Source organism: Hippopotamus amphibius, chromosome X (genome assembly GCF_030028045.1).
Source record: "Hippopotamus amphibius kiboko isolate mHipAmp2 chromosome X, mHipAmp2.hap2, whole genome shotgun sequence".
Taxonomy (NCBI): Eukaryota; Metazoa; Chordata; class Mammalia; order Artiodactyla; family Hippopotamidae; genus Hippopotamus; species Hippopotamus amphibius.
The window spans coordinates 1739169-1755985 of NC_080203.1; the positions used below are offsets into that span (position 1 = coordinate 1739169).

The 16817-nt window shown below is 38.9% G+C and overlaps 1 protein-coding gene across 2 annotated transcripts in view; it reads right to left on the minus strand.

The window, feature by feature from the left end:
- Nucleotides 1-2737: 2737 nt before the first annotated feature.
- The window catches only part of BRCC3 (BRCA1/BRCA2-containing complex subunit 3), a 71485-nt gene continuing 57405 nt past the window's right edge, over nucleotides 2738-16817 (minus strand). For both annotated transcript variants that reach the window (XM_057718333.1, XM_057718334.1), the window contains 4 exons: nucleotides 6987-7118; nucleotides 6430-6473; nucleotides 4419-4588; nucleotides 2738-3358 (listed from right to left, as the gene is read on the minus strand). In XM_057718333.1, the coding sequence (XP_057574316.1) occupies nucleotides 4437-4588; nucleotides 6430-6473; nucleotides 6987-7118 (328 nt within the window). In that variant the 3' untranslated portion in view covers nucleotides 2738-3358; nucleotides 4419-4436. The remainder of the gene's footprint in view (nucleotides 3359-4418; nucleotides 4589-6429; nucleotides 6474-6986; nucleotides 7119-16817) is intronic.

Sequence of the window (16817 nt, forward strand, 5' to 3'; positions counted from 1 at the left end):
GATTACCATTGCTTGTATAAATTTTGAAATCAAGAAGTGCACTCCTCTTTTTCAAGATTATTCTGGCTATTCACAGAGTGTAGAGATCGGCTTTCACCACAATCTCTACCACTTGTACAAGTGCCTTTAGGCGTGAACTTCACCACGTTCTGCTGCAGATGAAGTCAGTTCCCCTGGGAAGAGATTAGGAGCATATTTACAGCCTGTTTCTCCTCTCTCTAGGCAAAATCTCTGAGGCAAGGTTCTGGAGCAGCAGATAGGGACACTGGCAAGCTTCTCTTAGTGATACCCCAGCTCAAGGACCTAAGTGGCCAGTGGCAGGGGGCAGTAGCCTGAGGTTTTTTCAGGCACAGAAGGACCTCTTCACGAGCTGGGGCAAGGGTGATCAGGAACCCTGATCTCAGTGCACCACGCCCAGGTTAGAGTCTCCTCCCACATCTCAACTGCACTTTCCTAGGACTTAGCCAAAGCAACAGTGAGCTGGGGGAAGGATAAGAAACGGTGAAGTCCTACTCCTCTTGAGAAGAAAGCCTTCCACCTGGGAGCTGGGGGAGATGGAATCCTGTGTTCTTGGCCGCTCCAGTCTGGAGTGGAGTCTCCTCCTCACTGAGCTGGGAGAGGGGAAGGAGGGAGCAGATCTCAATTCAAATACTAGAAATTCTTACGGAATTTTTGTAGATTTTCTTGACTTTCTGCTTGCCCTTCGGGCTACTCCCAGAGACTTTAATTTTTTAAAAAATAATTTTTACCATTTTCACTGGCAGGGGGCTGGGGTCCTGCAGACCTCCTCATACTGTCAGGCTGGAAGTTGATCGAAGTTTCTTCTCTTAAAGCAGTTGAAGTTAAGGTACAGGAAGGATAGTTTTGGGGGAGGCTACAAAGCTGCTGGTACCAATAAGCACTGCTTTGAATTTATTTGTGGTTTTAAGTGGCCTTTTGTCAGCTCTAACAAAGGAACTTTGGTCTGGGCTTGTCTCATCCTTTCTCTGCCCCAGCCCTGGAACCAGCCATTCTCCCGGGGGGTGGGGGGAGGGGTGCAGCGCCTGGTACCTTTAGTGAAGGATAGTACTTGAGAACCAATATTTGAGTGCTAGATGTTCTCATAGCTACTGGGGTACCACTTCTTCTAATCTTAGTGGACAGAGCGAGGAAATGTATGTATGTATACATGCAAACATCCCTATATCTGTGTCTACATAAACTTTTCCTTGGAAAAAAAGTTCACATTAATGCTTTCAATTTCAATCCAACAGAGCTTTCACTAGATCTCCCCCAGCAAGGCCCTCATAAGTAAGCCCAGCCCTGCTTCCTCAGCCACCAGGTACTTTGACACTTCCATGTACCTGCCTCCTCTCCCCACGTTCCTGTTTTACAAATTACAACTCAGATTATCAGGTTAGAAAAAGAATTTCAAATTGCCATAACTCTATCAATGTAAATAGCTTAGAAGGGACACATGCAGAAGGTTGGCCTGTAAAAATATTCAAATCGTTTTATTCCCCTCAGATTTTCTTTTTATCATTCTTCTTATTTCACAAAGTACATACCATATCTCCTAGCTCCTTATTTAATACTCACAACTTTTTATTTTGCAATAATTATAGATTAACAGGAAATTGCAAAAATAGTACAGGAAGTCCCATGTACCCTTCACCCAGTAGTTTCCCCCAGTGATAAGCTCTTACACATAACTATAGTATATCTTCAGAACCAATATACTGACAATGGTACAATACTGCTAATTAGACTATAGACCGTATTCAGTTTCACCAGATTTTACATGCATTCATTTGTAGGTGTGTGTAGGTCTGTGTAGTTTTAGCACAGATATAGATTCATGTAACCAACACCACAATCAAGATACAGAGCTGTTTCATCAGCACAAAGGAATTCCTCTTGTTACCCCTTTAGAGTCAGGCATATCCCACACCTGCTTCAGTCCCTGTCCCTGGCAACCATTAATCTGTTCATCACTTCTATAATTTTGCCATTTCAAAAATGTTATACAAATGCAGTCATAGTACGTGACCTTTTAAGATTGGCTTTTTTCATTCATCATAATACTCTTGAGGTCCATCCAAGTTGTGTGTCAACAGTCTGTTCCTTTTCATTGCAGAGCAGTATTCCATGGTGTGCATGGTTGGCTTAACCACACATTCAACTGCAGGACATCTGGGTTGTTTCCAGTTTGGGGCTATTACAAATGAAACTGCTAAGAATGTCTGTGTAGCAGTTTCTGTGCCAAAACAGGTTTTCATTTCTCTGGGATAAATGTCCAGGAGAACAATTGCTGGGTAATAAAGTACATGTATGTTTAACTTTATTAGAAATTTCCAAGCTCTTTTTTTCAGAGTGGCTTACCATTTTACATTCTGTTCAGCAATGTATGAGAGATCCAGTTTGTATGCTCAACAGGACCTGGTATTTCCACTATTTTTTCTTTAGCCATTCTGATAAGTATGTACTCACAATTCACTGCGGTTTTGATTTGCATTCCCTGATGACTGATGAAGTTCAGCATCTTTTCCTGTGCTTGCTTGCCAGCCATATACCCTCTTCAGTGCTTATGTCTATTCATGTCTTCTGCTCATTTTCTAACTGGATTGTTTTTTTTTTTTTTTTTTTTTATTTTTTGGGGGGTACACCAGGTTCAATCAACTGTTTTTATACACATATCCCCATATTCCCTCCCTTCCTTGACGCCCCCCCCTCGAGTCCCCCCCACCCTCCCTGCCCCAGTCCTCTAAGGCATCTTCCATCCTCGAGTTGGACTCCCTTTGTTATACAACAACTTCCCACTTAACTGGATTGTTTTTTACTCTTGACTTTATATATTTTAGATTGATCTAGATAAATGGCTTGCAAGTAATTTATCTCAATAATTTCCTCCTCTTAAATTTTTTGTGGAGCAAAAGTTTTTTTTTATTTTGATGAAGTCCAATATACAGTGTCAACTTCTTCCTTCTACAATTGTGCTTTCAGGATGAAGGCCAAGAACTTGTTGCCTAGCCCAAGATCCTAAAGATTTTTCTATGACTTGTTTTCCTAAAAGTTTTACAGTTTTACATCTTACATCTAAGTTCACGGTACATTTTCAGTTAATCTGTGTAGAAGGTGTGCAGTTTTGGTCAAAGTTCATTTTCTTTGCCAAGTGCACCAGCATCATTTGTTGAAAAGACTATCCTTCCTCTGTTGCATTGCTTTTGTACCTTTGTCAAAATTAACTGGGCATATACTACACTGGCTTGATTACTGTAGCTTTATAGTAAGTCTTGAAGTCAGGCAATGTGAGTCCTCCAAATTTTTCTTCTTCAGAATTGATTTAGCTTAATTTTATACCTGCATATTTTCATCCTTCCTACAGGGAAAGAAAAGAATAGAGAAGAACTGTGGCTGTGGGAAATTAGGGAAAATATAACATTTATACAAATATGCCCTAGGGTTCCACTCCCAGAGATGTACCACATGATTATCGTACAGGTAGTTCTGGACTGTACTTAGAAATTTGAAAAGCAATAATTTAGGGAGAAACAAGAAGAAAAAACAAAAACAAAAACCAACGCTCTGTCACTGTTGTTGGAATTGTTTTCTTTCTGTCTAACTCCTCCAACTCCCACTTTAATTTCCAGTCTGCAATAGGCGTGGCTCTGTTCTGAAGACATGCTTGTCATTTGCAGTTACACATGGTAAGAAGGATGCAATAGAACTTTTTAAAGCATGATGTTTGTTACATCCTAAGTCCTAAATGTTTCTGGAAAAGCACATTTATATTATACTGGAAGTTCTTAGGGAAATAGGATCTGTTCAATAGGAATTTGCTTCAGAGTCAAATATGCTAGAACTCATGTTTTTGGTTAGAAAGAGCACCCACATAGATTCAGCCTTTGCTAGGTACCTCAGAATACTTATTTTAGCGGTCAAGAAAGAAGACATAAGACATATGCCTTTCAATGGGGGCGAAGAATAGAGGTGGGGTGCTGATGAGTCACCTTCACTTCATTCCACTAACCCCCGTGTACTTATTTACTTGTCCAACATAAGCATCATAACTAGAAAACTGAACATGAAATACTCTTCTTCCTTCAGCTTATCCTAGGGAAAATATAAACATTTGAAATATACTCCCCAGATATTTTATTACAGGATGTCCTTGCCAATGTACCTTCCATAGCCTTAAAAAAAGCCTTTCATATTCTACTTAAATCACCCTGCATGTGCTCTTTGTAGGCCAGTCCCAGGTAGGAGGATTCATTAAGCCCTAATGAAACTTTTAGGAAGATATCTTATGTTTATTTATTGCATGCATAAAACGTACCCATTGGGATATAAAAAGAGCTGCTGCATTGTCTGCCTACACATCCTGTCTGTGAATTTTGGACCATGTTCAATACACAAATTGGAAAACAAAAGTTTTTTACCCCATTTTGTCTCCTGCTTTATTCTAGAGAAGAAAGTTCTTGCATAAGCTCTTCCTTTTCTTGTTGCAACTCCTGCAAATACTGTTGGTTTTGCTCCAGTCTGTCCTCCAACCACTGTAGTAGAGGCCCGCTGACTGCTGACATCTGACTGCACAGATTCTTGGTAAACACTTCAATAGGAAAAACACAGAGGTAACGGTCTACCGCCAGCATCCCCCAACGGTGAGCACAGAAAGAGGGGAAGGAGGAGGATGTAGAAGTACAGTAGAGAGCTGGCAGCCAGGGAAGAGGCAGGCGAGATGAGGAAAGAAGACACCTAGTCGGAGGCCACCCTGAACACGCTGGATCCAGAAGCCAGAGGGGAGCTGGCTGTGCAGAGAGCAGAAGGATAACCAGACTCTGACTCCCCAGCTCTCACACCTTCCCACTGTGAATGACAAGAGCTCCCAGTGAGCTAGCACTCTGGCTTCTGCAACTGAATTTTTCACGAGTCCAGAAAGAAAACTGCTTAGCAAATGTTACATACACTGAAGAAATAAATACATTAATGCAACTCACCTGAAAGCTCCTCTTTGAAAATGTGTAGGTTATTAGGTAGGAATCTATTTTTTTCCCAAATGAAAATACAATTATAAACTAAGAAACAAATGAACTGTCCCAACACTATTTAGTGAATAATCCATCCTTTTTAAAGTTGATTTGAAGTAACATCTTTCTTAAATATAAATTCTTAAATATGTATACATGGGCCTATTTCTGGGCTCTGTTCAGTTCTGATTGATTTGTCCATTTTTGAACTAGCAACATACTTTTTTACATATAAATTTATTTATTTATTTATTTATTTATTTATTTATTGGCTGTGTTGGGTCTTTATTGCTGCACATGGGCTTCCTCTACTTGAGGCAAGCAGAGGCAACTCTTAATTGTGCCGCGCGGGCTCCTCATTGTGGTGGCTTCTCTTGTTGCGGAGCATGGGCTCTAGGCGTGTGGGCTTCAGTAGTTGCGGCACATGGGCTCAGTAGTTGTAGCTCATGAGCTCTAGAGTGCAGGCTCAATAGTTGTGGCGTACGGGCTTAGTTACTCCACAGCATGTGGGATCTTCCCAGACCAGGGCTCAAACCCGTGTCCCCTGCATTGGTAGGTGGATTCTTAACCACTGCGCCACCAGCTAAGTCCCTCAACATACTTTTTTAATTGCTGTGGCTTTAGAGTATGGCTACATATCATATATTACGTTATATTATTAACTCTTTGCCATGTTTTACCTGCAGATAAAAATGATGGGACAGATAAACCAAGCCATCTGTGTCTTTTTCTCTCAAAGTTATTGCCTATAATACTTGGAAGCCTCCTCTTCTTCCTTCTTAGTGACTTTGCCAGAATGGCCTGGGAGTCAGGGTTAGTCAGAGAGAAGGTGTGGGTGAATAGGTGTGTGTGTTGGGAAAAGTAACTTAGTGTATATATTGTATTAAGTAGAAATCCTTGGCCTTGTATAGGAATTCCTTATATATTTATTTACATGAAAAGATTTCCTCCCTCATGTTCTCCCTTTTATCAATCTGTCTGTCTGTCCATCTCTTTCAACTTCCACCATAACAGGGTGGTACTGGTATGCCGGAAACCAGCTCACAGGAGTTGACTACTGAAATTTTAGGAAGTTTGCAAACTGGTTACGGTCACGTTAGTTGTTTGAAATCAGCCACAGTAGGGATGTCACACCATGAAAACTTGCAGCCACAACAAATCAGGGCCCTCCCTGCCTCCCTGAGAACTGGTGTTAAATGTGTCCCAGTACATGCCTCTCCACCAGTGTTCCTCTAGGCGGCATGTATAGTATTCAGTGGTTCACAGGGTTCAATAGAAAAGTTGGGAGTAGGATTAGTGAATGGCAAAGCTCTTGGAGAGAAAACCCAAGGGTAATTTGTACTCATCACTTCAGTCACTTCAAGTAAATTTGCTTCTGTCATGTGAATATTTCACTGCCTGTACTTGAGAAAAAAAATCTTACCTGAGCCATTATGGATCTTGGTTACTGAGTCCAGATGTGTAAGGCTAAAGGGATAAAATAATTTAGGTTAGTAGCACAGCAGCAGTTCATCTAATCCATTTGGCAGTGGTCTGCTACAGACCTCTGCCAGTCAGATTAGATAAATATGTATCACTGAACCTCCCATTATTGTAAAATTTTTCATGATTCGCGGATGTAATTTTATTCAGAACGTTGACATAATTCAAAGAAATATTTTGAAATTACTCTCACTGAAGCTTTCACATAGTACATAGTACTTGGCAACAGGGCTACTAACATGTTGTTAATTTTTTTTTAACAACTAAAGGAAGTGTCTTTGCCCCAGAAGGATCCAAAGTGCACCAGGAGAGAAACAAGCGTTAAAGGGGCTGTTACCATACAGGGTGAGAAACATGATGACTAGGTACTACCATACATAGCTTCCTTACAGAGAGCCGAAAGGAAAGCGGTTTTGCGGACTGAGCTGCTGAAGATGAAAGGACAGGAGAGGAGAAGGGGGCCAGGCCTAGAAACAGGCTGCGGAGCCGCGAGCCCACCTGTGGATCCGCCGGTACGCGTCCTGCTCCTCCTGGCACAGGATCTTGGGCAGCTCAACTGCCGACTCCAGGCACACTTTCCTGATGGCCACATGAGGCACAATATGAACTGGAATTTCAATTCTCTCATACCTGGAAGACAGTCAGTTCAGGGCAGTTTTTGTTTGTTTCCAGCTTTATTGAGGTATAATTGACAAATAGGAAGTATATGTATATATTTAAGATGTACAAATTGATGCTATGACATATACACATTGTGAAATGATCACCACACTCAAGCTCATTAACATATCCATCACCTCATATAATTACCATTTTTGTGGTGATTTAACATTTACTATCTACCTTCTTAACAAATTTCAAGTACATAATCACCATGTTGTACATCATATTTCCAGAAATCATTTATCCTGAAACTTTGTACCCTTAGACCAATACTTCCTCATTCTCCCCTCTACCATCCGTGCCACAGCAACCACCATTCTACTCTCTGAGTCTATTAGTCTCACTATTTTAGATTCCACATAGAAGTGAGAGCATGCACTGCAGTATTTATCTTTCTCTGTCTGACGTATTTCACTCAGCGTAATGTCGGCCAGGTCCATCCATGTTTTTGCAAGTGGCATGTATGTATACATACATGTACACATACCACATTTTCTTTATCCATTCATCCACTGCCAGACAATGAGACTGTTTTCATTCCTTGACTACTGTGAATACTGCTGCGATGAACATGGCAGCACAGATATCATTTTGAGATACTGGTAAATTTTTAATGCTGAGTTGTCATAATCAGAAGTTTTCTATAGTTTTAATAGAAATTTTAGGACATAGTATGTTTCAAAAATTAAATATTGCTGGGACTTCCTATGTGGTGCAGTGGTTAAGAATCCGCCTGCCAATGCAGGGGACACGGGTTCGATCCCTGCTCCAGGAAGATCCCACATGCTGCGAAGCAACTAAGCCCATGTGCCACATCTGTTGAGCCCATGTGCTGCAACTACTGAAGCCCACATGCCTAGAGCCTGTGCTCTGCAACAGGAGAAGCCACCACAATGAGGAGCCCATGCACCACAATGAAGAGTAGTCTCGGCTCGCCACAACTTGAGAAAGCCTGTGTGCAGCAACGAAGACCCAATGCAGCCAATAAATAAATAAATTTATACTAAAAAAATTAAATATTCCTGTTACTCATTTAGTAACTCAACTCCAAAGGGGATAGAGCCCAAACTGAGTTCACATGGGGAGCAAATTGCAAGTACATTTGCAGAGCCAATATTCTCATAGAAAATCTGAGGCCACTTTGTAAACTTAAAAGAAGCCTTGGGGGCTCAATATCCTTATGCTCATTCCCCAGACAAGGGAAATAGCTAATTAATACAGTTTTCAGTCCAAAAGTTGCCAGTGAGGTTGAACACATTGATCACAAAGCCTGGGAAAGAGGAAATGTAGACTCTTCAGTGACTCCATCAGATTCATTATGTGGAAGGGATTACTCATATAAATACTCACTTGTTCTAACTCAGTGTTCACCAGTGGCCCTCACTTCCTGTTTTCTCCCCTGGAGGGAAATAGGTAAGTAACTTACAAAAACTTCCACTTTCATGCTAGAGCGGGGTTGTTACAAAGGCCAACCAATCTACCCCTAAATACTTCTCACCTCAAATACACCTAAACTCCACCTAACAGTGGGTTCAGTGGAGCATCCAGGTTGAGGGTCCCTGGCACTGTGTGACCTGACTGGCACATGGTGGTACATCACCATAATATCTAGCTCCCTCCTCTCTCTTTCACAGCCAGCAGAATGTGTCTGGCCCCCTCACCATTTCTATTCAAAATAATATGAGAAGTCCTACACCAAGTGGGGAAAGCAGGGAGGGTTGGGGGGGAATGAATTGGGAGATTGGGATACCAAATTGTACACTCTAAATATATGCTGTTTATTGTCTGTTAACTGTATCTCAATAAAAGTTCTTTAAAAAATTAAAAAAAATAAAAGGGGGTATATTCCTGTAATCTCTCTTCTGCTCTGTTGATCTCTGATCCTTTCACCAATATCACGTGTCTTGATATTATAGCTTAATAGCAACTCAGTATCTGGTAATGTGATTCCCCCAAATTTATCCTTGTTTCCCCAGATCTTTTTGGCTATTAAGATTCTTTTGCCCTTTCATAAAATTTTAGAATAGCAGGTCTAATCCCTCAAAAAATTCTGCTGGGAATTTGATTGCTATTAAATCTATAGATTTGGGGAGAGTTGACATATTTGCTACTCTGTTCTAATCCATGAACATAGTATGTCTCTCCATTTATTTAGATCTTTGATTTTATTTGTGAGTTTCGAGTTATTCAGCATACAAATCCTGTATGTGTTCCTTCTATTTGCACACACCATGACTGTCTATCTATATGAGTTTAGCAAGGTCATAAAGTACAAGATTAACAGACACGCAAATCAGTTTTGTTTCTATATGCCAGCAATGAGCATTTGTAAATGGAAGTTTTTAAAAAGTGCCATTCAAAATAGCTCCCCCCAAAATGAAGTACATTTAGGTTGTTTCCACATCTGGGATATTATGAATAATTCTGTAATGAACATGGGTGAGCAAATATCTTTTTGAGATCCTGTTTTCAATTCTGTTGGATATACATAAGTGAGATTGCTGGATCATATGGTAATTTTAGTTTTAATTTTTGGAGGACCCTCCGTATTGTTTTCCATACAGACTACACCATTTTACATTCCCTCCAACAGGGCACAAGGTTCCAACTTCTTCACATCCTCACCATTCACTCTTTTCTGTGTTTTTGATAATGGCCATCCTAGTGGGTGTGAATTGATATCTCACTGTGGTTTTGATTTGCATTTTTAAATGATTAGTGATGTTGAGCATCTAGTCATGTTGGCCACTTCTATCTCTTCTTTGGAGAAATGTCTACTAAAGTCCTTTGCCCATTTTTAAATTGGGTTATTTTGTTGCTGAGTTGTAGGAATTCTCTTTATATTCTGGATATTAACCCCTTATCAGATATATAATTTGCAAATATTTTCTCCCATTCTGTAGTTTGTCTTTTCACTCTCTTATTTCCTTTGATGATCAAAAGTTTTTAAGCTTAATGTAGTGTGTTTGTCTATTTTTGCTTTTGTTGTTGGTGCTTTCGGTGTAATATCCAAGAAGTCATTGCCACATTCGATCTCATGAGCTTTTCCCATTTTCTTCTGGGACTGTTATAGTTTTAGGTCTTACATTTAGGTTTTTATTTCATTTTGAGTTAATTTTTGTATATTGTGTAAGGTAAGGGCCCAACTTTATTCTTTTGTTTGTGACTATCCAGTTTTCCCAGCATCATTTATTGAAGAGAATGTCCTTTCCCCATCAAGTGTTCTTGGAACTTTGGTCAAAGATCATTTGACCACATATGTGAGAGTTTAATTTGGGACTCATTATTCTGCTCCATTGCTCTTTATGTCCATTTTTATGCTGGTACCACACTGTTTTGATTACTGTGGCTTTTTAGTAAGTTTTGAAATAAGGAAGTGTGAGACTTCCAATGTTGGTGTTCTTTTTCAAAATTGTTTTGGCTATTCAGGGTCCCTTGAGATTCCATATGAATTTTAGGATATATTTTTCTCTTCCTGTAAACCAACCAACAAACAAACAAAAGACAACACAGTTGGGATTTTGATAGGGATTGCATTAATTCTGTAAATCACTTTGAGTAGTACTGACATCTTAACAATATTAAGTTATTCAGTCCACGTGTGTGGGATGTCTATTTATTTGTGTCTTCTTTCTTTCTTTCAGCAGCACTTCGTAGTTTTCAGTGTACACGTCTTTCACTTATTGGTTAGGTTTATTCCTAAGTATTTTATTCATTTTGATGCTACTGTAAATGGATTATCCTCAACTGTGTTCTTAATTTCCTTTTGGATTGTTCATTATTAGTGTCTACAAACACAACTGATTTTCTGGTATTGATTTAGTATCCTGCAACTTTGCTGAATTCATTAGTTCTAATAGTTTTTTTAGTGGAGTCTTTGGGGCTTTCTATATATAAGATTATGTCATCTGTACCCAAAAAATTAAAAAAAATTAAAAAATAAAGATTATGTCATCTGTAAACAAAGATAATTTTACTTCCTCCTTTCCAATTTGGATGCTTTCTATTTCCTTTTCTTGCCTAATTGCTCTGACTAGGAATTGCAGTTCCATGTTGAATGCCCATTTTTAAATTGAGTTTCTTGTCTTTTTACTGTTTAGAGGAAGAGTTCTTTACATATTCTAGATGCTATACCATAATCGATTGGGAGGAGCCACAAAGGGGGCTTCTGGAAGGCTAGCAAGATTCTATTTCTTAATATGTATTGCAGTTTCATAGGCACATTCACTTTGTGAAAATTCATGGAGGTGCTGATCTGTGTTGAGGTTGTGTTGGTATCTTTACTTTATGAAAGTTGATTGAGATGGACACATAATTAGTGTACTTTTCTGTATGTGTGTTATACTTCAACTGAAAAGCTAAAATCAATGAACCAAACTAAGGTTATGAAGAAGCTCTAGAGTTTGATAGAGCTCAGAGGTTAGAATACTAGTTTTGAAGTCTATAACTGAAGGGATATTCAATAATTATTTATTGAGCACCAGGGATACAGTGATAAAAGGGAAGCATTTGCTTTAAGAATCTTACACTGTTGGGGCTTCCCTGGTGGCACAGTGGTTAAGAATCTGCCTGCCAATGCAGGGGACATGGGTTCAATCCCTGAGCCAGGACGATCCCACATGCTACAAAGCAATTAAGCCCGTGAGCCACAGCTACTGAGCCCACGTGACACAACTACTGAAGCCCATGCACCTAGAGCCCGTGCTCCACAAGAGAAGCCACTGCAATGAGAAGCCTGTGCACCTCAACAAAGAGTAGCCCCCACTCTCCAGAACTAGAGAAAGCCCATGTGAAGCAATGAAGACCCAACACAGCCAATAAATAAATATTTTTTTAAAAAAGAGTAAAAAAGAAAATGCCCATCTTTTTCTTAAAAAAAGAATCTTACAATGTTAATAGAGAGACAAAATATTAAAATATACTGTCATAAGTATTATGACAAAGGAAATATAGGATTCTATTTAATTCTCAGAAGGAATACTTAACTCGATTGGTATTTGGAGTACTTAACTGGGTTGGTATTGGAGGTTGAGGGGTATCAGAGAAGAATTCCTAAACTTGAGCTTAGTCTTCAAAAATGAGTGTAAGCCAGGCAGTGGCTGGAGAAATAGGCCAACCATGAAGGGATGCAGGTTTGTTTTTTGATTTTTCTGAGGATATTATGGAGCAGGGCCATTTCAGAAAAGCTACATCATAGATACCAGATAGAAGAGAAGGAAGACAGGAACACAATGGGTGGGTGAAATGGAAACCAAAATTAAACAACTTTTTAAAAAATAATGAAAATGAAAATGCTGCTACTATCTTAGCATCTATGGGATATATTTAAAGGAGAAACCAGTGGAAATTCATATCCTTAAGCACTTATATCAATAAAAATGAAAGACAAAAAATATATTAAATAAATTCCAAACTCCAAATGCTAAGAAAGAGCACAAGAAAATAACCAAAATAAAATATAAGGAAGGAAATAATGAAAGACAAAATAAAAATTAATGAGGGTGGGGTAGGAAAAAACAATCAAAATAAATAAAAATGATTGAGGGGAAATTAACAAAATAGACACACTACTAGCTAACATAATCAAGGTGGAAAAGGGAAAAAGCACAAATATACAAAATACGAAATGACTAAGGGGAGATAACTACTGAAATAGAAGAGATTTAAAATATCATAAGAGACTCTCTGGCAGATAGATCTCTATGCAAATAAATTTGAAAACAAGACAAAATGGATACTTTCTTAAGAAAATATAGTTTACCACAATTGACCTCATTAAGAAAAAAAAAGCATAAATAGATCAATTACCATAAAAGAAACAAAGGAATACATCAAGGAACTATACCCCTCCCAAAATAAAAGGCCCTATTGCTTTCATAGAGGAGTTGTGAAAGAATACATTGTCCCCAATGCTACATACATTGTACCAGAGCCTAGAAAATGAAAGAAAACGTCAAACAATTCTTATGAATCAAGAATAATATGGAAACCTTAACCTGATAAAAACAACACAAAAAAATTCCAAAAAGTTATCACTTATGACTGTTGATGCAAAAGTACTAAATAAAATATTAGCAAAAATAGCCCAATATCACATTAAGAAACCTAGTAGGATTTTTTTCCAGGAAGGCAAGCTTGGTTCAATACTAGGAAATCTATTAATATAATACATCATATTAATAAATTGAAAGAAAATCTTAATTACCTTCATAGGTCCTGAAAAACTTAACAAAATTCAACAGCCATTCCTGATTAAACACAGAACAAAAGAGGTAATTATGAGGACTTCCTTGATAGCACAGTGGTCAAGGATCTGCCTGCCAATGCAGGGGAATGGGTTTGATCCCTGGCCCGGGAAGATCCCACATGCCGTGGAGCAGCTAAGCCTGTGTGCCACAACTACCAAGCCTGTGCTCTGGAGCCTGTGAGCCACAACTACTGAGCCTACGTGCCACAACTACTGAAGCCCAGGAGCCTAGAGCCGATGCTCTGCAACAAGAGAAGCCACCACAATGAGAAGCCCATGCACCACAACGAAGAGTAGCCCCCGCTCTCCAGAACTAGAGAAAACCCTCGTGCAGCAACAAAGACCCAATGTAGACAATAAGTAAATAAATTTTAAAAAAAGAATTAAGAGGTAATGATGGATTTATGGATATTTTCTTAATAGGAAAATGTATGCATACCTTAGTCCTGAATACAAGCTTACTTAATAGTGAAATACTACAGGAATTTCCACAAGGATCAGAAACAAAGTAAGATTGCCTACTATCTTGCACTGTTATTTAAATATAAAGGAGATACTAGGCAATGCAGTTACACATAATAAATCAATTAGAGGCACAGGAACTGAAGAAGTAAAACTTTATTTACCGATAAGACATAATATTTATCTGGAAAGCTCTAGAGAATCAAAGGTAAAATTAACACATGAATAAAATAATTGTGAAAGGTAAAAAATGTTAATACAGAAATAATAGCCTTCAAACATACAAACAATAAAGAGTCACAATGTAAAAAACAAACCCATTCAAAATGCAAACAAAGAATCCCATGTGCAGAAAAGATTGAGAACCACTGTGTTAGAACACACAACCTCCTTCCCTGTCAGGCCTTCTGACGTGCTATTTCCTCTGCCTAGGGTTTCCCCCATACTTTTACTTGACTAATTTCTACTCACCCCTCAGAAGCCAGCTTAAGAATGCTTTCTTCAGCAAAGACTTCCCTGATTACCGTACAGCACTTAGCACAGCTACAATGAATTAATTGTGGTTTAACTTTTAAATTTTTCCCCTATTCTTTTTCGCAGCTTTATTGAGATATAATTGACATATAAACTGTGTAAGTTTAAGGTGTATAATGTGTTAATTTGATATTTATATATAGCAAAATGATTGCCACCATTGTGTTAGCTAAGCCTCCACCAGGTCACGTAATTGCCACTTCTTTTTTTGTGGTGAGAACATTTAATATCTCTTTTTCGCAAGTCCTGACACTCAGGCCTCATCCTTTACCCCGTTATAAAAATCACCATCTCTGGAGGAAGGACCATGCATTCAGTATGCATGTGTGTAAAAATTTTTGAGCGGAATTAGGTTCACAGCAAAATTGAGAAGAAGGTACCGAGATTTCCCACAGACTTCTCGCCCCCACACACGCATAGCCTCCGCTGTTGTCAACATCCTGCACCAGAGTGGGACATTTGTTGTAATGGATAGACCTGCACTGATACATCATTATTACCTGAAATCCATAGTTTACATTAGGGTTCACTCTGGGTGTTGTACATTTTATTGGTTTGGATAAATGTATAAGGACATGTATCTGTCATTATAATATCACAAAGAGGGCTTCCCTGGTGGTGCAGTGGTTGAGAATCTGCCTGCCAATGCAGGGGACTTGGGTTCAAGCCCTGGTCTGGGAAGATCCCATATGCCGTGGAGCAACTAAGCCCGTGCGCCACAACTACTGAGCCTGTACTCTAGAGTCCGAGAGCCACAAATACTGAAGCCCGGGCGCCTAGAACCCGCGCACCTAGAGCCTGTGCTCTGTAACAAGAGAAGCCACTGCAATAAGAAGCCTGTGCACGGCAATGAAGAATAGTCCCCGCTCTCCACAACTACAGAAAGCCTGCGTGCAGCAACAAAGACCCAACACAGCCAATACATAAAATAAATAAATAAATAAATAAAATAATATCACACAGAATAATTTCACTGCCCTAAAAACCCTCTGTGCTCTGCCTATCCATCCCTCCTTCCTGTCAAACCCCTGGAAACAACTGATCTTTTTACTGTCTCCATAGTTTTTCCTTTTATAGCATGGCGTATTGTTGGAATCATACACTATGTAGCCTTTCCAGATTGGCTAGGTATAGTTTTTAAACTGCTCAAGTGATTCCAATGTTCAGCCAAGTTTGAGAATGAGTGGTCTAACTAACTTTGCTTTCTCCACATCTTCCAGTCTACTCAGTTCAAACCTGCCCTAATTTTTGGTGACAAAATATTCCCTAGAGTTGCAGACATAAAGCTTATTAGCTGTTCTTTGGAAAGAAAAAAATAAGGTTAGGTACACGAGTTTTCTTTCTAACAATAAAAGAAAGCTTCTGATTAACAAAGTGCTTTCTGGCTGCATGTGAAACATCAAAGAGACTTGTAGTTCTTTTAAACTGACTTCATTACTCCCGAAGTCTCACACTTTCAAGGGGGCGAAGATGAGAACTCTGCTAGCTCTAACAAGCTAGTTTGTTTACTTTTCTGTGATACTTATTTATATGATTTGTTTCAAAATTGTGAGACAGGTTTTAGAGAAATTATGTCATAAAACGATGGCTATTGCAAACATTCAGTTGATTCAAACATTGTATTAAATATATAAATGATTTGATAATGAGCTTACTCTGCTTTCTGCAAGGTAATTTGTATTCAAATTTATAAAATCCTCTCATTGTGAATATGATGTTAAAGGACCAATCACATTATTCTCTCCCCATTTATACAGAGTTTTAAGAAATGGAGTGATTTTGGATTAAAAAAAGGAAGATAAAATAGGAATAAACCTAAACAAAACATGCACAAAATCTATATGAGAAAAACTTAACACTTTCTTGAAAGACACAAAAGTAGACTACAGCAAATGAAAAGACATCCAGTGTTCTCCGAAGGGATGATGCAAACATCAAAAAGATTAATTATAAACTAATTTATAAATTTAACACAATCACAATAAAAATACCAAAAAGTTTTTGCTGGAGCTAGCCAGGTTGACAGTAAAGTTCATATGGAAAACTAAACATGTAAGAATAGTCAGGGAAACACAGAAAAAGAAAACCTAATGAGGACTGGCTCTAACAGACAGTAAAACATACAATAATTATGTGCTGGTACATGAATAGCCAGACAGAAAAGAAAGCCTAGAAATTGATCTAAGCAAATAGAGAATTACTGAATGTGATAAAAAGGTAGCATCTAAAATAACTGGGGTAGGACTTCCTAGGTGGCGCAGTGGTTAAGAATCTGCCTGCCAATGCAGGGGATATGGGTTCGAGCCCTGCTCCAGGACGATACCACATGCCATGGAGCAACTAAGCCCACGTGCCACAACTACTGAAGCCCACGTGCCTAGAGCCCATGCTCTGCGACAAGAGAAGCCACCGCAATGAGGAGC